This window comes from Pholis gunnellus (genome assembly GCF_910591455.1).
Source record: "Pholis gunnellus genome assembly, chromosome: 10".
In the NCBI taxonomy this organism is placed as follows: Eukaryota; Metazoa; Chordata; class Actinopteri; order Perciformes; family Pholidae; genus Pholis; species Pholis gunnellus.
In genome coordinates this window covers 19,053,624-19,073,170 of record NC_136537.1, presented here as the reverse complement: position 1 = coordinate 19,073,170, position 19,547 = coordinate 19,053,624, and the positions used below count along the sequence as shown (strand labels likewise).

Sequence of the window (19,547 nt, the reverse complement as noted above, 5' to 3'; positions counted from 1 at the left end):
CTCTGGAAAATAAATTCTGTTTGCTGAATATTAAAAGCAATTTTTAACTTGTTTCGCTAGCTGTGACTCAGGAAATTGTTGAAACTTTGGAAGCGGGTAAAAAAATATTTTTGGTCGTGAGGCAGATACAACACTAATACCTGAGAAGCATAAGCTGGTGTTAGCTACAGCTACGTAGCTTAGCATAAAGACTGGAAACAGGTGAAAACTGGTAGCCTGGTTCTGGCTCTTGTTCCCAGCAAAGAATTAGTCCCACATATATAAGACCCACATTGCTGTTTTACACTTCCTCTTTTTGTGCGTTAACTAAACAAGATATAACGTGTTAAATATTGAGCGTTCTAGGCGGCGATGGGCAGACTTTGTTACCTTTGGACAAAGCCAGCCCATCTGTTTCCTTTGGTTTCCAGTCTTTGTGCTACGCTAAGCTAAACGGCTTCTGGCTGTGGCCTTCAGGCTTGAGAGTAGTATTGGTTTTCTTTGCAAAAACAGCTAAAAAAAAACATATGACCCAAAATGCTGAACTATTGCTTTGGATTTTTATGTTTTTTAATGGTTCGTTCTGTTTATTTTTGGTTTTTGGTGTGTTTTTCATTTTTTATGATTACATAAACCACTGATGTTCATAGTTTTAACCGCTTCGACCCTTTTTCAGATGGCTACGCCTTCTCTCAAGACGAGAACGGAGTGGTGTCTCAGTCTGATGTCATCAGAGCGTACGACACCACCAAAGAGAGGACCAACGAGTGGTGAGCCGCCGGTCCTCTGGTCGGCCAATCCGGAGCCACAACAGCCGATTCTACTGGCGATATTTTGATGCTTAGCGGGAGGAAAGAGGAGGTGCGAACGTGTGCCTCCAGCACTGAAGGGATATTTGGACATGAATAAGAAATGGACAGAAGAGTGTCTTTGAAAAAGGGAAAAAAAACAAAACAAGGAACAAGTACAAATTGTGTTCACTTATCAGCTGTAGTTGTGTGTCCAGCAGACATAATGAGCACTGTGCTTTCTTAGCAGTCTGTGGTCTGAAGTTCTTCACTGTTCTCGCTCAGTTTGTTGGAGTGAACGTCTCCTCTCTATTGAAAATCATTTAATTTGATTAACATCATACTCCTAAACACTGTTGTCATAGAATTTAAAACACTGGACGATGATTAGTTTTAGAGGATTTGAACTTGTGAAAGATTGCCAAAGAGCAGTCGTATATACAATCTTCCAAGTACTCGTGAATTCGGAAAACTTTAAAACCAAATGTAATCACACTCCTGAGTGTATTCCAGCACTAAACGGACCACTTCAGAGCAGACATTGTAATATTTATATTTTCTTTTTGCACTTAAGGAAGCATCTATTGTGTAAAGCCTTACATTTACTCATGCCTTCATCCTTGTTTCTTTTAAAACGCATTTGTTTCTCTTTTTTTTTTTTCATTTTTTAAAAGTATGTAGATATCGTGCCTGGTTTTCTTTTGTTTATTTTCCTTCTTAATTCTTTAAGAAGTTGCCTCCTGCAACTCACCGTAGTCCTGTTTCCACCGTTTTTTACAGCAGAAGCATTGCTTGCGACAAATAATTGCATTCCACACATCACTCCCGTCTCAACGATCACAACGGTGCCTACGTAGAACCTTTCCCTCATAGAAGAAGAATAGTTTAGCCAGCTAGCTTAGACCAGTGCTCCACACACACACACCCCAACTGAATACTAAATCACTGTCTCCCCACCACAGTCTTGCACTCGTACAATGTGAAAACTACAGAGTGCCTTGTGGCACGTGTATAAACTAAGATTTGTTCCTGCAGAGGTGAACGGGAGGCTCTCTGATGGTCTTGTTTGAGCTCACAGTGGTGACAGTGTTTCCCTTAAAATGGAGATTTTATCCTTCTAACATAAGTGCCATTAGCTTAAGGGGGAGAGAAATATTAGCCAGGAAAACTCCACGACAATATCAAAACTACTTTGTCTCTATAGTTATTTTGTGGATTTGTATTTTTATATTGGAGATGTATGAATTTTGCATTGACTGGCTTTGTAATGAACTGTCTGTAACGTTTAGTTTTTTTTTTCTTCCTCTGATAAACTGGCAGGATAGAATAGATCGAATGAGGAAACTGAGCTTTCTTAAATGTCTTATTATTAATATTACTATTGTTACAGCTTGATTTATTTATAATTGACTACTTAATGTCTGTGTGATTGCTTTCTTCTCCCTATGGGAGATCAGATCTCTGACGGTGTGTGTGAGTGTGTCAGTTTCTTGCCTGCATGTGCATGTGCTGTATGTATGTATGTATGTATGAATGTATGTGTGTGTATGTGTGTGTCACCTCTACTGTGGATAACTTCTATGTATGCATTGCATGTCTGTGTCCTCTATGTGAGAATTGGAGTTTCTGGCGTCTCCCGGTTTGTTTCTTTTGTCGTGTGTGTGTGTGTGTGTTTCTGTGAGAGTGAGTGTGTGTGTGTGTGTGAGAGAGAGAGTGAATGTGTGACTTGCTCCAGTTGTCCTTCTGCACGACTCCAGGTATAGCTATGTTGTACTGCTGTGTGCTGATGCATGGCCCGTATGGGAGAGTGTGTGTTGGTGTGCAGAATGACTGTGTGTATGTGATCAAACTCTCGACCTCGACTGTGAGAGTTTCTGACGCTCAGCTCGCTTCGACAGGAGATGTTGCACAATGCACTCGATGTACCTTTCCAGTCGTGGATATCTGGTATTATCTGGTTTCAGTATATGATTTCTCTTGAGTGTAAATGTTTGTAACTTGTTTTCTTCATGCAGGTGTACCTCTGCTTTACAGGAAAGCTCTTTACTGAGGGTTAATGAGTATTTTTCTCTGCCGGTCTTTTAGTGTAAAAACTTAATTGGACGTCATCTTGTCAAACGTTTCCAAACCGCTGAATGTGGATGTAGACTGTTGCTTTCTTTTTTCAGAAAACATAAAACACACGTTGTTGTCTGTGAAAGTCGTGGGCTGCATGGATGGATAACACAAACTGTTCTCTGAAATGTTTAACTGTACTACTTTGATTCTCCCGCAAGTGTTGATCACTTAACAAAAGAGAAAAAAACCGCACCTTTAACTTTACTTTCATATTTGGTTCTTTTTCGTCATTTTGTTCGATGATTGTTCTGCATGTTGGGACTGCAAACTTATAAGTGTTGTCTTTTACTGCCATGAAGGACTACTGAAATAAACTTTACAATCCTGGAGGAACAATGTAAACACGGGTGCTTATTCTCCGGTGTGTTTGGAGGTTTGTTATCACTCTGCCGTTGTGTGTCAACAAACAGTACATTGAGAACATAATCCAGGGCGGGGAGAACAAGGCTGCCTGGTGGCCATACATTTTAAAGACCAAACAATGAATCAAGATAATAGTCTGATAAATCAATAAGCACAATGAGTAGGTTTTTTCCTAAAATATTAGAAGTGTGACGGTGTCTGTACCTGCAGAGACCCTTCCCTCTGCCTGTATTGTCTCTCTTCTTTTCATTTTGCTGTGTTTGGGTAGTTTCTGGGCGTCTATCGCTATAAAAGCGTCGCAACCAGGTGACATACTGTAAGCAAAAATGGCAAACACAGCGCTGAAAATCCTCCTACAAATAAAGCGTGGTGAAACGCCGAGCAGAAAAAAACCGTACAAAACTAGAGTGGAAATGGGCTTTTCATTCTGCTGGCAAGTTTGAATCCATTGCAGGATTGGCGGACTGCATCACTAATGACAAAAAACTCTATAATGAGGTAATTAAGGAAAGTAAATGGAGCAACTGGCTATTGCTGAAAAGATGCTGACAAATAATGGTTCAAAAAAATATGGTTTAATGAGTTCTTGATCTCATTATCACAGTGACTTACATGTATGATGGATTCTGTTATGAGATAATTGTTTTCAGAGGTTTTGGACCCAGAAGAAAGTTTTTATTATAATAAAATCTGTGAGCCAGAATAAAGTAAAAGCCCTCCGTGTGAGAAGTAATAATCAGAAACTCTAAACTTGGAAAAGAAACTGGAAACTTTGTTTGAAGGCTGGCTAAGACGTGAAAGATTGTACCTATCTGAAAGATTTAGGAAATGTCAGCAAAACGTGTTCATAACTTGTATTTTTCTTTTTATTATCAGAGTGTGGAACATGAGAACTTAAGTCTGAACCGACAGCTGTGAGTATAAACAAGCCCTGAAGAAGTTAATAGTGGAATCTGTCAAGTGAGTCGTATTTTGTGATTGAACAGTCCGTTGATATCAGCGCAGCAGCAAACATCGTGAGACTGAACCGCTTGCAGGTTTCATGAGACACTGATTGCCAAGTCTATTTCACAGTCTGATAACTGGAGAACAGAAAAGTCTTTGTCGAGGTTTTTGCGATACCTGTTGGTGCAACCTAAACCTCTATTTCTGGGGCGAGTTGTTTTTAACACTGTGACCATGCCATGCTCATTGAACACTGACAATGACTGATCTCAGCGCTGCATTCCTGCTGTGAAGTCTGGCGCAAGAATGAGCGACAGGTAGTGAGCTGCTCTGCAGGACCGACCGCTCCGGTTTCCTTTTTTCGTCTGAGTGATGATGAGGCTCCTTTCACAGCACAAAAAACGTTATTTAACAGACATCACATTAGTGCACAGACGGTACGGAGAGGCAACATTTTATTCGCTGTAAGTTAGGGAATCAATATGACAACCCTGCTCTGGGTACAATGCCTGTACAACATCTTATAAAAGTCCACATTTCCTCCTAAATATACTGTCCTGTGTATATCAGGTCCACCCCTCGTTCAGAGGTCCTTGCGATTGTCCAAAAACACAATATTTCCCTGGTTTCCAACATCTATTTCTAATAATGTAACAATGCTCAGAGTGACAGTGTTGGTGCCGTTTGCCTGTGCAGTTTGTTTTCAGAGGAAGGTTTGTGATTAAGAGTTTAGTCTGTATTGTGAGCTGTCTGCTTAAAAAAAAAAAAAACCTGTATAAAAATAAAATGTAAGGCCAGTGAGGACTGTTTACAATTTAAGCTAAAAGTGCACAAGTTTCAACACTGTTGCTGCCTCTAACAGGTCTGTTGAACTCTGATGTGTCCTGTGATGCAGAAGGGGGAAACGCCTCAGGCCGTGCAGCTTTGTCGTACTTTATCCCTCGTCCTCCTGCCGCTCTCTCTGTGTCCGTTCAGACGGCCTGGGCCTTCCACCCAAACACCACCAGCTGTGTTGCAGTGTGTTTGCCGGCTCACATCCAACCATCTAAAAAAAAAAAAAGAAAATCTTGTAATCCCTCTATATTTCCCCCCCGCTGGGAGCCGTGTCAGCTCTGTCCGAAGTCGGCGAAGCCCTTGGCCGCTGAGAAGGCGTCTGGCTGCAGGGGGAAGAAGTACTGCTGAGGCAGGAGGAAGGTCTGAGAGGACATGGAGGGCTGGTGGAGCTGCAGCTGGGTGTGGGTGTGGGTGTGGGTGGAGGCCAGTTGGTGCTGCATGCCTCCTGACATGGGTGCTGGTGGGGATGTGTAGGGAGGGGGCGGGGGCGGAGGCAGAGTCTGAGTTGGGGTGGAGGCCGACGAGGAGACGGTGGCAGACACCAGGCAGCCGTGCTGCTGCCCCTGACCTCCGAGAGAAAACCTCCGCATGGAGCTGCCTCCTCCGGCCGAGCTGGAGCTGGTGGTGGCCGTGCTGGACTGTCGCGAGGGGGCACGGAGGCTCGGGGGAGCCGAGGTGAGGATCATGGGGATGGTTTCGCCCTGGCAGCTCCGCAGGGAGAAGCGAATGGGCTGCTGGGTCGGCTGCTTGGGCCGCAGGCAGGTGCAGCAGTAGACGGCCACCAGAGAGCCGACCACGACGAAGGCGACGAAGATGCTCCCCACCATTAGGAAGGGCACGTAGATGGGCTCTGAGGGGGGAGGAGACACCGGCAGGATAGGATCAATAATGAGGAAGCAGCTTCATGTGACAGAAAGCTGCAGGTTATTAATATGTATCTACATATAGGAAAATATTGACCACCGTAAGTGTTCTGATTTTCTATTTTCACTGCCCTGGAGACCAAAAAAATAACTAATTTAACTTAAATAAATCAAAGATATTATACAGTATTTTACTTTAACTCTACTATTTAACATTTACAAGCACTATATAAACATTTAGTAAATGTACGACATGTTTTATATGATAACTGTGTTTTACTATATTGTCATTCTTTATGTTTATACACCACTTGTGGATACTTACAGGAGGAGTTATAGTTGTTCAGAAATACAATAATAAACATTTACATCTGCTTACAACTACATTATAGTGCGTCATAAAACAAATGTGTATGTAGTGCTTAAAAATCCTAAATAGGAGTAGTTAAAGTTAAGTTTGACCTTGTTGGTGACTAAAACCTCCAGCCTACATGGATGTTTATGGTGAATAAAATTGTGAAATTTAACATTTTTTAATGAAGTTATTTCTTTAAATTCCTTTATAGTATTATTAACTAAACTTAACGGACACATTCCTTCTGGCAAATACAAACAGCTGAGGTTACACTGGTGAAGCACATTTGCACTTTGGGAGGAAATCAGCGAATGTTTATTTATTTTGACAGGAAGAAATTAGGAAATTGTGAGCACAGTCCATTCAGTTAAGGCCCCATAGCTTATCAGTTTGGGAAATTTAAAGAAAACTTTGAAGAAAAATAAAACCTTGAGGGTTAAAGTGACCTTTTATTTAAGATTTCACAACTCACAGAGGGTTGACGTAACATTGGAGCCTATTAAAGGTTTAAAGAAGTTAAAGATAATTTGTTGCCGTCTCATTCAGTTGTGCTTACTTTGGTTGGCAAATCCAAAGTCAAAGTACATTTTTTGTTTGGCAGCACAATGAAGCGGCTTGTGTAAGAAAGTTTTGAATACATTCCTGCATTCTGATCCAGCTTATCTTTTGTTTTGTGAGTTGTGTGCTTATTTCTGCTCAAAGGTTTGTAAAGAGTTAGTTTGAAGAACATTTGTTGAGTGACTGACAGGCTGCGTCCCCGAGTTCTTCTCTACACCGATAGTGATCTGCAGTGAGTTCAGGTCAAATGAAGCCACAGGAGCCGAGATAAAAAGGTGCCGGAAACTGGACACTTTGCTTGATTAATGCTGGAAATACATGAAAACACAGTAACTGGAAATATAAACGTTTTGTAAAACAGATCACAACTTCTAAGAAAGGTGTCTTTAGTTTTTTCTTTCCTATTTTACAATTCAACACACTTCAACATTTTGTCCTCAACACATTTATTGGGGTCTTGTTTGAGTAGATGAACCAAAAATGTTGCAAAATGTAACATTTCTCATAATTTTCATATGACAGTCTGTCTGCTCTGGTGGTGAAAGTGTCCTTGGGCAAGGCACTGAAACATGCATTATTTAGTGTGTATTGATTTTGTTCAGCTGACCTCTGACCTCTGTAGAAACCAAAGCTCCTAAACAACTATCAGAAGCCACACATTTAGACTAAATATGTGAATGCATCTTATTGCATTTCGGTACTTTATTTTATGTTACATTTAGGTTGAGACTGGACTTCTGTAGCTGTTTGTGTTTGCACCTCACCGAATTCAACTCTGAACCAATTAGAGAAGTTTTCCTGAACACTAAACTTTCGGGAATGCACATTTAAGTCCGTAAGCTTAAAACCACTACACTTACGCGCTGCGAACTCGGTGTTGTCCACCTCCCTGTCGTTTGTGCAGCCGCCCTGGTCCAGCCGCGCGTCCGCGGCCGCGCAGCAGTAGCGCAGCGAGCAGGAGCCGCAGCACACGGTGGCGTCCATGGTGTCAAAGTCCTCCGGACACTGGAAGCCATCATGATAATTCCCATTAGCGTCCAGCCAGCCGTGGCAGTACTCCCCCTGTGCGTCCGATATCCGCAGATTCCAGGTCAGATATCCCAGCAGCAGGCAGTTGAGCAGGCACACCATCCCGGCAAGCCGCTGGGGTTCACGGTTCCCTGCGTCCGGTGGGCTTCAGCTCCGGGCCACCGAGTGTGTCGGGTCCGGGTTAGAGGCTCCTCATTGAGATGAATTCACTGAAAGAGAAACGCGGCGATCCGGAGACGTAAACTTATGTCACCGTCATCTTTCCCACCATCCAAACCGCTCTGAGCCAAAAGTTCCCAAATTGCAATGCGAGCAAATCCTTGATTGAAACTTCTCTTCCAAGAACCTTCTTCAAATATCACCAGTGAACTTTCTTCTCATCCAAACAAACTGCTCCGGGCTCCTGAGGTCGGTTGTTGATGTCGGTGCAGAAGTTGTGCGCTCACCTCACTGAAGAGTTGCTGCTTTTGTGACTCTAGCTGTGGACGCGCGCACGTAACTCCCATTAACCGGACGTGCGCGTCCGCGTGGTGGTGGTGGTGGTAGTGGTCGCAGTGGTGCCGATTACCATGAAAGTGCCCAAATAACGTGCATCAATTATATTTACGAGCTTATTGCATGAGTGGAGACCCAGAGTGCTGCAGCTGTACTGAATTAAGATCTACCTGCAGTTTGTATTAATCATCATTTTAGACATTTACGACTAAACAAAGTAAAGTAAGTAGTCTTTAATGTAAAAACATGAATCACAACAGAGAGGAAAACTTTTAAAGTGAGACAATACTCTGGTCTGTTATGACTTGTGTTAGCTACAGTTTAGATACCAGAACAATTATTCTCTACTTGTACTGTTGTTGCACAACGTTTTAAAACCATTTATTTGTATCATTTATAATGTGTATAGTGTTATTTATGGGGCGTGTTCATAATACTTCCAGGCACTACAGGTTGTGGTTGATCAAATATGTTCAGCAAAAACTAGCACAGCCTTACTTTAATGCATATTAATAGATTTGTGGCTACTTCAAGGAGAGGAAGAAACTTAAGGAAGTTAAAACTTCTAATTGAAATACACTGACACTGCATTCAGATGCTCCATTGTTGTCTGAAAAATGCCTATTTGATTTGATCATTTATGATAATCACCATTTAAAGTTTATTATATCAGCCTATCAATACTTTATTCAGATCATTCCTTTATATAGACCTTTACCTCTTTCATAATTACCAATACAGACGTGTTACAATGTTGACTAAGCACTTATGTGTTTTGATATTACGCAGAAGCAAAAACTACCGACCTGTCTGGCCTGTTGAAAATGAGAGTAAAACCATTTATGTTAATTAGCAGCAGGTCTTTTCATCCCTTCATTTCGTAAATCTTTTTGTAATCTATTGATGTGGCGCCCCCATGTGTTGCTGCAAACTTTTAGGCCTGCAGGCTACCAGACAGCTGCTAAGCTAAAAGGATTTCAAACATGAGGTACATTCAGATTTGAACGGTAAGACAGCTGGCCTTTTCACCACTTTAAAGAAAAATAAACTTAAGTAAGGATCCGAAGAATAAAACCTTCTGTCGAATTCAAGACCAAAATGTATAAAATCATATTTTTTTTTTCTTTTTAGCAATTTATTTTATTCAGTTGTGTTGTTCTAATTATAGCTACAGTTTCAAATATTTAGAAAAAGCAACAAAATAAACAAGGATTAGCTTAGTATTCTTTATTTGATTATTTGCTCATATTAAGATGTCTGGGTGTGGATGGCCTTTTCTTTCATTTGCGCTCATGTTGCTCTGTTTATGCTCTGAGCCCAGTAGCAAAATGGCCTCTGCCTTTTCATTTGTAGGATTTCGTTCTGCGTTTTTTTTTTTTTCATTTCCAGATTGTACAAATGCCATAGCGCCCCGTTGTTCTCTGTGTGGATGGGGGCTACAAAGGAGGCAGGCAGCGGCGCACAAGTCCCGCCTGTATTTCCCTCTGGGGGAGTCTCAGTGTCTGCGCTCCCGACTGGGGATTGGAGCGGCGGCTTGTCAGTAAATGAGCCCACCCTTCACACGGTGTGTACGAGGGAAACCGAGCCAGACAGTGACTGATCTGATCCGCCAGCCTGTCACATCAGCGCGCCGCGACACCGATCCCGGAGCCCGTCCGCCGCGCTGTGACACCTGGCTGGGATGGAGGGAGAGATGCAGCCCGCAGATGAAGGGCCATGCGCCCCGAAGATGTGCCGACAACAACAGGGTCCGTACAGCACCCTGAAAACCTTCCAGAGCAAGCGCTCGGCGGGCAAGTCGCGCTTTGACAGGTCCGCTGTGGTCGAGGTGCCTCTGTTTGGCGACGGACATCACTTCACTTTCCATCCCGAGCAGCCTCATCGTTTCCAGCCCCACCACCATCACTACAACCAGCGTCTGCAGCAGCCCCACCAAACCAGCGTCGCTATCAGCAGCAGTAAGCAGCATCACCCGACGCCTCAGCAGCAGCAGCAGCAGGATCGTTTCCCATGTGAGAACAGGCCCAGCAGCAGGGTCCCGACATCCACCTCGGCGGCGGCGGCAGCATCTCCTGGTACCCAGCAGCGGCGCGCGAGAAGCGGCAGAGCGGAGCCCACATTCTCCCCAGACTGCACCTACGGCATCAGCTCAGGTGGGTTTCAAACTTGTTCAGAGTGATGAGAGTGACTCCTGGTCATGTGTGCGGGTCTGCTCCATCTCTAAAGCTACTTTTAGTCATTTGGATTTGGGATGGTGATACTTTTTCTGAGCTACACGTCCTCAGATTTTCCGGATTCTGGTGTATATTTTGAGTTTTTGCTGCCCAGATATCTGGGCATAAAGCCTCTACAGAGTCAATAAACTTGAATGGAACACAACATATTATGTCATTAATAGCAAGCATCTCCTTTGTTCACATGAGCGTCATGTTTTTGTTCCCGTTTCTTCCTCTTTTTTTCTTCCTGTCAGCAGTGATTGATTTGCTGCTGTAATGAGAGCAGTCATGATTGAATCTCCAGTGTGCATGTGCTAAAAATGAAATTGGGTAATTGTCTGTGTGTGTGTGTGTTGACTTGTGAGTTTTTATGTATGTGTCTGTGTGCAAGAAGGGCCCTATGGTTGAAACACATTGTTCCGTGCTAATTTTTCTCCTCAGCTGCGGTTCATTAGTGGGCTGTGCAGGCTCAGGAAGAAATGTGTTCCCTGTGTGGAGGGCGGGTCCATGGGAACCAACATTAAGATGAAAGCAATGAACCTAATCCTGCCAGTCACGAAATTAAACATTACATCTCCTCCTCCCAATCAGATATTAATCTCTTTATCACTGCTGGAAGCAGAGGCTCAATTTGCTGCTGGTTATTGTTGCTTTACAGAAAATCCAGTGTTCAGTCCGAGCTCAGGTTGCACTGTATTAACTCGCCTCCATGAGAATTGGCAAATGTAATCTAAATCAGGCATCTTTAACCCCCTTCAATCTGTGAGTGAGCAGAATTACAGATTCTCTGTAAGTATAAAGCCCAGATTTCAGTCATGATGACCCATAGTTTGCATCCCTTATGGCACACATGATCCTGATTTCACTCATGAAATAACCACACTAAACCATATTTTCCCTGCTCATATTACAGAAGATGCACCATCCAATCCCAGCTAAACTATAGTATTCTTACTGATAATGACACATCAAAGTGCTCTCTATCTGCACGATAGGAGGAATTTAACGTCCCTCTCATGGCTGAAAAGAAAATAACAAAAACTTGATGCCCTTCTGAAGAAGAGAGGCTGCGGAGACCCCTGGACTCAGCAATCGGTTCAACACACAATAACACAAATTGCATTGAAAAGCCGTTCCCAAAGAGTTGTGATTAAAATAAATGGGGCTCATAAATTTGCCTCTGCCGAGCGTGTTGTTTTTAATGAAATTTTATGAGGCTCTCTGCTCACACTGCCACATAACTGGTGAGAGAAGAGAGGGGGGGGGGGGGGGTGCAGGGTGAAGGCGAATGATATCAGATACATCTCGACGGGTAAACAGAGACAGCACGCATATTAATAAATGCGACACATCTGCGCCAGGCTGATAGATACGTCTGAGCGAGTGGCAACGCAGCAGTGGCAGCCTAGAACTCATTTTGTCTGTGTCTGTGTGTGTGTGTGTGTGTGTGTGTGTGTGTGTGTGTGTGTGTGTGTGTGTGTGTGTGTGTGTGTGTGTGTGAGAGAGAGTGAGAGGACACTGGACTCATAATCATTACATGGAGGTATGTGTGAGATCATCTCATTGAGACGTGCCCAGACTACCAGGGAAACTGTACACTGAGGCTTGTTTCTGGACAATAGCTCCGTGCCGATTTTCTTTGCTCGGCTGGGTTTGGTCACAGCAGATACTGTGACTTCAGAGTTTATTGACATCTGAATAAATCAGCATAATCAAGTTGACATTTCTATGAGCAGAGAGGCCTACTGCATGTGGAAAGATTTGCCACAAAAAGAGAGAAAAGGGAGGCATAAAATAACCAGAGCCAGAGAAAGACAAAACACAGAATCTGCTGCTTTCCTGTTGGAAACTTCATTATGTTTCAGCAGTACTACACTAAAGTACTTCACTTTTGAGGTACTGCTTCTTTCTGCTTCTACTACACTTCAGAGGAAAACATTAAACACGTTTTTGACAGCTGAATTTACTGGATAATTTCCAGATTTTTATTTAGCACAAAAAAACACACACAATTTAAGCTTAAAAAAATAGAATGCTTTGTTTAAAATAAAACCAGTGGCTCCCAAACTTTTCGGCTCCTGACCCCTTACAATCAACACAGATCTGGTTAGGGCCCCTTGTCACATTTCAGATGTCTTGTCAGTAGATCCACAAAAGAAACATTTCTAAAAAAGAAAGAAAGGCCCAAAGAGGTCAAATTATCCAGTATTTCACAACAACAGCAAACAGTCTAAAATAGGAATGTAGATTTATGAAGTAAAAACTATCTTCACCTAAACCCTAGTACAGCTGCTCATGTATAATAATGTAACAGTCATAGAGGACGAATGATAGCCAGCAAAGAAAAGGTCCATTTAGTAGCTGTTCTGGAGCTTTTGCCTTCATCACATGGTCTTCATCAGCAGATTGAGTTTGTTGATTGTCATGGAACTGTAATGTTGACTTCTCGCCCATGTTGACCCAAACGTTGGTTCTATGGCAATGACTCAAACTCGGTCTGCTGATGAAGATCACGCGATGCAGTGAAACGTTTCAGAACAGCTGCTAAATGGACAGTGGTGCGATTATTTTGTCAACTGCTGTTTCCAAGGTCAAAAATGAACCGTTACCCGTCTGAACACAACAGACTCGGTGATTGTAGAGCGATGGCTGCCTCTGACCTCTTGATGTTTCCTCTCTGCCACAGAGAATCGTCTCATCCTGGATGCCTTCGCCCAGCAGTGTAGCCGAGTCCTCAGCCTCCTCAACAACGGCCGCCTCCTGGAGCCCTCCTCCTCATCCTCCTCCTTCACGTCCAACATCAAGCTGGAAGGCGGGTCAGGGGAGGTACAGGGGATTCACTCTTCCTCGCTGGTGAAGTCCAAACCTGAAGAGAGCTCTTCCACCACAGACCCAGAAGAGGAGGCCCAACAAAGTCATTTGAACCAACAACAGACCTCTGCCGTTCTCCGCATCTTCACAGACTCCCTACAGAACTATCTGCTCTCAGGGCCTCAGCAGCAGCAGCAGCAGCAGCAACATCTGGCTGCTGGTCTGGACAATGAGCAGTGTCCGTCGGTGGAGCCCGGCTCAGGGGTGTCTCCTCCGAGACACAACCTGGGCGGCTGGGGCTCGCCGACTCAGTCAGAGTCGTACGGCCACCCGTCGTCCACGCTGCCCGAGGAGGAAGAGGAGGAGGAGAGCTGCTGTCCACGCTGCCTGGAGTTGGAGCAGGAGGTGCTGTCTCTGCAGCAGGAGAACGAGGAGCTCCGTAACAAGCTGGAGAACGTCCCAGGTGCAGTAATGAAAGCTAGGACTTCACAGGGTTTGAGTCTTATTCTTTGGGATGGCTCAAAGGTACAGTGATGCATAAAGGAACGGTTAAACTCCGTTCTTCTTAAATATATTAGTGTTAGGGCAGATTTTGTGATTTGGGAGCTTCAAACTTGTGGGTTCTCCGTTGTACCTTATTTTTACTCTTTCTCTTCATGAAAATGTTGGTATTGGCAGTGGTAGAGGAAGCACTCAGATCTTTTATTTCAGTAAAATACCACACCGTTAAAAGTAAGAGTCCTGCTGGATAGTTGAATCCAGGGCTGGAGACTTGAGACTTGAATGCCTGAAGACTCGACTTGAGGCTTGATGGAAAAAGCTGAGGAGACTTGACTTGGTGACCTATGAATATTGTAAAATGCAGCATTGTGTGTAGTTTCTATTTTTGAGCATTCATGGAGCAAACATCATGAATAATGAATAAGATATCAAGGATGCATGTTCCGTCTCCATTACCTGATGCACACTTTCAGTTGCAGCTGCTGGCACCACAAAAAACCCTCTGAAGTTCATATGAGAAATTTGACTTTTATTATAAAGATAATTCGTCTCTATCCGCAAGTAATTTTCATATAAAGCATTGATAGGCCGGAAAAAGTTATTTTTTGACGTGAAAGACTTGAGACGTGACTCTGACTTTAAAACGTCTCTGGTTTTATCGATAATAGTGCATCATAGTTTATTTTTTGTTTTCAAATAATTCAACAGTCGTTCAACATTACCAGACCCACAAGGCTAACAAGGCTAGAATTTATGATAAAAGGATTTGAATATCAAAACACCTTATTGGTTTTGTGTAGATCGATTATTCAACTAATTGTTTCATTTCTACTAATTTATTGAAGCTCTTTCTTAATCTGTATAAACCAATAAAAATTGTTTTATATGAAAATATTCAACTGATTTCTGCACCTTTTAATTCATACGACTGCATCAATCAATACCAAATCTATGCATGCATGTATTTTTATCATCATTAGACCTCAATAACTATAATAAATAACTATATTAATAAGTGTTAATAGAAAGCCACTTCTCACTCTCTGAATGCATCACAGAGTTTTAACAGCATCTATTTTTATTAAGTTGTCTGCTCCCCAGTGTCACCTTAACCTAATTTGCACTAAAACAGCTCATTTGATCTGCACATTGCTGGATTATTGTTGTTAAATGAATCACCAGATGGGTCGTAATTTTGACAATGTGTTTTTACTTCCGGTCACATGTGTTTTCATGTAGTTCCCTGTCAAAATGTCCTTGACTACTTCAAGACTGTTCTTGAGGTTCACAACCAGCTGGTCCAGCCGATGCCGGAGGAGCAGCTCACCGAGGTGAGGATTCACACTACTACATTATTCACAGCTATTTAAAGAATGTGTGATCAGTAGCATATGTTGAAGTGTGAAGTGAGTTGAAAATATCAGATCACATCCATCCCAAGTAAGTAACTCCGTCATGTGTTAATTGTGCCATTAAGTTGTGTGAACATTTTGTAATTAAAGAAAACTCTCTCTCCCTGCAGGAAGAAGAACGGCAAACAGTCTTTGAGGTCTGTGTTTTTAATCCATAAAATCTGTGTTTTTAAGATGATAAAGAATAAAAACTTCAGTTTATATTTGTGCATTTTTTGTCTGTGAAAACAGGACGTGGTGGCAAATTAGTTACATTGACATAAAATGATCGTGTACACCCTAAAAGAAGGTTAAAAGTCTATTACCACGTGAGGCTGGATGAGGAGTTAAACCTGAACTCTGTCTGACTATTAAATCTATTCTCCTCTTCCCTGCAGGGCAGCAAACAGCTGCTGGAGAACTATCCTCTCTTCATCTCTAATAAGCAGTGGGACGAAGCCGTCAACTCCTCCAAGAAAGATGGCAGGCGGCTGCTGCGCTACCTGATTCGCTTCGTCTTCACCACAGACGAGCTCAAGTTCTCCTGCGGTTTGGGCAAAAGGAAGCGTTCAGTCCACTCAGGAGATCCCGGCCTGGAGAGACGACCGCTCAACCCCGTCAAAGTCAGCTGCCTCAGAGGTACACGGCCTGGAATAAAAATGTCTGTCGAGTTAGAAGCGTGTTTGCATTATGCTTCAGTCTGCTCAATTTAAGTGATGCATTATTATTGAAAAACCCTGGGAATTGAAACACTAGTAGAGCTCCTGCAGTTGTCCAACAGCCAGAAGCTCTGGCAAATGTCTCCTGATAAATTGTTAGTGTTGTTTGAATGATGTAGTGACATGCTTTTGAGAGTACTAAATATGTCACAGCCTATGTTTCAGAATTGAAAAGCAGCAGTAGCTTTCAAGTGAGATGATTATTTATGGGCTCATAACAATATGAAACTGAGGGTTCACATGACAAGCAGACATGGACCAAATATGATTTTATTTTTGGTTCACATGGATATGGTTTAACATATAATTGTATTCGGTCTAAGATCTGATACATTTGTGGTAACAATTATTCAACTTATTACCGATCAGATTCAACTAATTTCCACTATAAACTGTCTCACGATTTAATATTTTAAACCTGCAGCCACTGTTTTTTTCAGCCAGGCAGCAGAAACAAGTTGTGAACAACATTTACATATCATCACTTTTTAAGTAGATATGTTCATTTTGTTATCAAACAGTTGCTTACTTACACATCCAGCAGTTACAGAGACACATGATAATGTAATCAGAGTGGTGTTTGTGTTCACCTGATGAATGTAAGTCTAACATTCACTCTTCTTCTTGCTCTGCTTTTGGTCTCCACCACCTCCTGAGGGAAATGTCTGGCTCTTTACTTTCTAAATGCTCTGCTATGTTCACCGGCTCACTGCGTCTGTCGGCTGTTTGGTGCTTTGGTCAGTTTTTAGAGCTTTTTCTCTGAAAATAGCAAATAACACCGTGAGGGCGGAGAGAGTGAACCAAAACAGTAAAGTTGAGCTCAACAAAAAGCTGAAACTCACTATAAAGCTCATTGAAAAAGAGCTACAGCAGATTCTCTATACGTTACACAATGCCACTTTGTCTTTTTATATATCGTTAATATAAAAATATATTTTAAAACCATTTGAATGTGTTTTCACCAAACAAAGATCAGGTCTGTGTAAAAGATAAGATTCAGAATGAATCCCTTTTTAATGGGAATTTCACCTGAGATTGTAGATTAAATCTACTTATGATTTAACTTCAGTCCCACTATCATGGTTTGTGTACAGAAAAGGTCCAAAATATTAGCACAGTAATGTTTTTCATGACATTACAAATATAAAACAAAACACACCCTGGAAACCTCCGTCCTGTTGGGCAGTGGTAGAAGTTAAGGTTTGCTTTCACATTTCTTTATCTTGTTTTGATCGATAATCTTCTTGCCAGAGTTCATCCGGATGCACTGTGCCTCAAACCCAGACTGGTGGATGCCTTCAGAGGAGCAGATCAACAAGGTGTTCAGCGATGCCGTCGGTCACGCTCGTCAGGGCCGGGCGGTCGGTACGTTCCTGGGCAGCAGCGGCAGCAGCACCAGCAGCCTCTACATGGACGGCTTTGATGCACATCTGTCGCAGGACGAACTGTATCTGAAAGGTTGCCAGAACGGCCAGTCGGACTGAAGTCAGAGGAGGAATTAGAGACAAATGCCGGAAATGTAGCTGTACAACAACATATCCCAAAACGCTGACCTTAACCTGTCACTTTACAGAGTGAAGAAAAACATTCCAGATGACGTTATTCATTCACAATATAACTGCAATCCCTTTGAATAGTTTGTAGCTCTTTTGCCATTTTTATACCTACAATTTTGCGTCGTCAAAATTTTAATCTTAAGGTATCTTCAATTCTTTTTTTATTTGAGTCTTCCATTTGCTACTTTTTCTATGGTTTGATGTTTTGAGCAGTTTTGTCACTATCTCTGGAATATTTCAGTTTCTTTTGTTTTGTGTTTTTTGGGATGGAGTCCCAGTGATTTCTTTCACAATGTACATGCATACGTTAAGGTAATCAGGAACCTATTTGTGTTAATGTTACCCAAGTTAGAGACTTATCATATCCATCACTGACACTGCGTCACGTCACAGAAAGTAGCATTTCATATTTTTCCACCAGATTCTGCGTCATCGGCGAAGCACCTTTAATTGCAACCCTTCAACAGGAGTGCCTCTGAGAAAGTCGTGTTTTGTTACCTGTAGTCTTGCACTTTTCATCCCCATTTTGTTTTGTTTTTGTTCTAATCAGTTCTGATGTGTCACGTTTGAAAAAGAGAAGTGCATTAAAAGTCTCTCCGATGAGCTTAGAAAGGTTTCGGTCAAGGCTGATTTCAGGATATGCAGCTGAAAAAAAAGAAATGTGTCATATTGCAGAACAGTCTTTGATATTAACACAGAATTCTTTACATCTGCAAAGGTTACGAGAGGTCTCCTAAATTCGTTTGAAATGCTGTATATGTCAGCGATGTAACGCTGGTGAAGGAATGCTAATGATTCAAATGCAGATTTCCAGTCAAAAAACAACACAATGAGAAATAACAAGAAGGCGGTTTCTATTTAATGCTAATTTATGCACTTTCTTTGCTCTGTCAGATTATTTTATTCATCTTGACGCGAAAAATCTTCAACTGCAAGGTAAATTTATTGCATTCTACCTACTTTCATTTTTTATCATCAGTGAGAAGACTTTTTGCCTCAGGATGAATGATTGTTGCCATATAATATTGCCTTAAACTTGATTCAAGACCTCCACAGTATATAGTGTTGATGCTTTGTGTGTTATATCGGTCATGTCATCACAATGTGGGTTGTCGCTGTCTTCTTCATAATGACAGAGAATAATCACTTCTAAATAATTATCTGTGGACCCAAGTGGAAGAAAAATCGAGCACTTCTTTCTTATTTGCACTTTTACGCGTGTCGCTGTGGCTGAAGCTGCCCCACACTGAGAAGTCCTTAGAATTTAACCACTTTTATTCTTTGACTTTGTATTTATTATATTTGGTACTCGATCACTTCACGTCACCGTTTTCTACGTTTTGAATGTACCAGATTTATTAGGTCAGTTTGCCACGTCGACAGTGCTGTGTACATGTGTAATATAAAGTACTGTATCGTGTGAGGTGTTCTTGAAATACCACGTCTCTCTCTTAAAAAGCCAAGTAGGAAAGTGCCACAGAAACCTTAAACAGTTGGATTCTGTCGTTGTGTTGCTGTTCTGAATGTGAGCGTTTATTTGTATTTACTCCCTGAAAGTGGCTGTTATCAACACTGTGAAACATCAGTAGGATTTTTACAAATCTAATAGCTTCTGTTGTTTTTTTTATTTATAATAAATAAAACAAGCACTGAAGCTGAAAGCTGACATTGATGATGATCTATCTATCTACTGTTATAATTGTTATGCAAATTATTCGAGACATTTTATTTTGAATTCTTAAAGATATAAAAACGATCAGTTTAAAAGGAGAGCAGTTTTTATTGAGAGTAGTTTTATTTCTTTCATTTAAGAGCATAACATCTATGATTCCAGATTGTGATGCATTGGACAATTCAATTATATTTTCACTATATCTAGATTACTAGGTTGAATTATTGTAAATATGGCATTAATACTGTGCCTATTTTAAATCAATGTTTTCATTTCCATCTGATATAAAGTAACAATTCGAGGATTGTGATCTGATCCATGAACAATAATCTGTTTTTTTCTGATGTAGTATAG

At 41.8% G+C, this 19,547-nt stretch overlaps 3 protein-coding genes across 4 annotated transcripts in view; 2 read left to right on the top strand and 1 right to left on the bottom strand.

Moving 5' to 3' along the window:
* atp8a1 (ATPase phospholipid transporting 8A1) overlaps positions 1–3,221 on the top strand; it is a 97,031-nt gene extending 93,810 nt beyond the window's left edge. For both annotated transcript variants that reach the window (XM_079167833.1, XM_079167832.1), the window contains one exon: positions 656–3,221. In XM_079167833.1, coding sequence (XP_079023959.1) covers positions 656–753 — 98 coding nt within the window. In that variant the 3' untranslated portion in view covers positions 754–3,221. The remainder of the gene's footprint in view (positions 1–655) is intronic.
* A 2,078-nt stretch (positions 3,222–5,299) lies between these two features.
* Positions 5,300–7,934, bottom strand: shisa3 (shisa family member 3; the record flags this gene model as incomplete). The annotated part of the gene is made up of 2 exons (XM_079168173.1): positions 5,300–5,877; positions 7,664–7,934. The coding sequence occupies 2 exons, from the start codon at positions 7,932–7,934 to the stop codon at positions 5,300–5,302; spliced, it is 849 nt and encodes a 282-aa protein (XP_079024299.1).
* Positions 7,935–10,008: 2,074 nt separating this feature from the next.
* Positions 10,009–17,449, top strand: bend4 (BEN domain containing 4; the record flags this gene model as incomplete). The annotated part of the gene is made up of 6 exons (XM_079167313.1): positions 10,009–10,480; positions 13,230–13,817; positions 15,095–15,186; positions 15,378–15,404; positions 15,645–15,885; positions 17,217–17,449. 6 exons carry the CDS (start codon positions 10,009–10,011, stop codon positions 17,447–17,449), a joined length of 1,653 nt encoding a protein of 550 aa, XP_079023439.1.
* Positions 17,450–19,547: the final 2,098 nt, after the last annotated feature.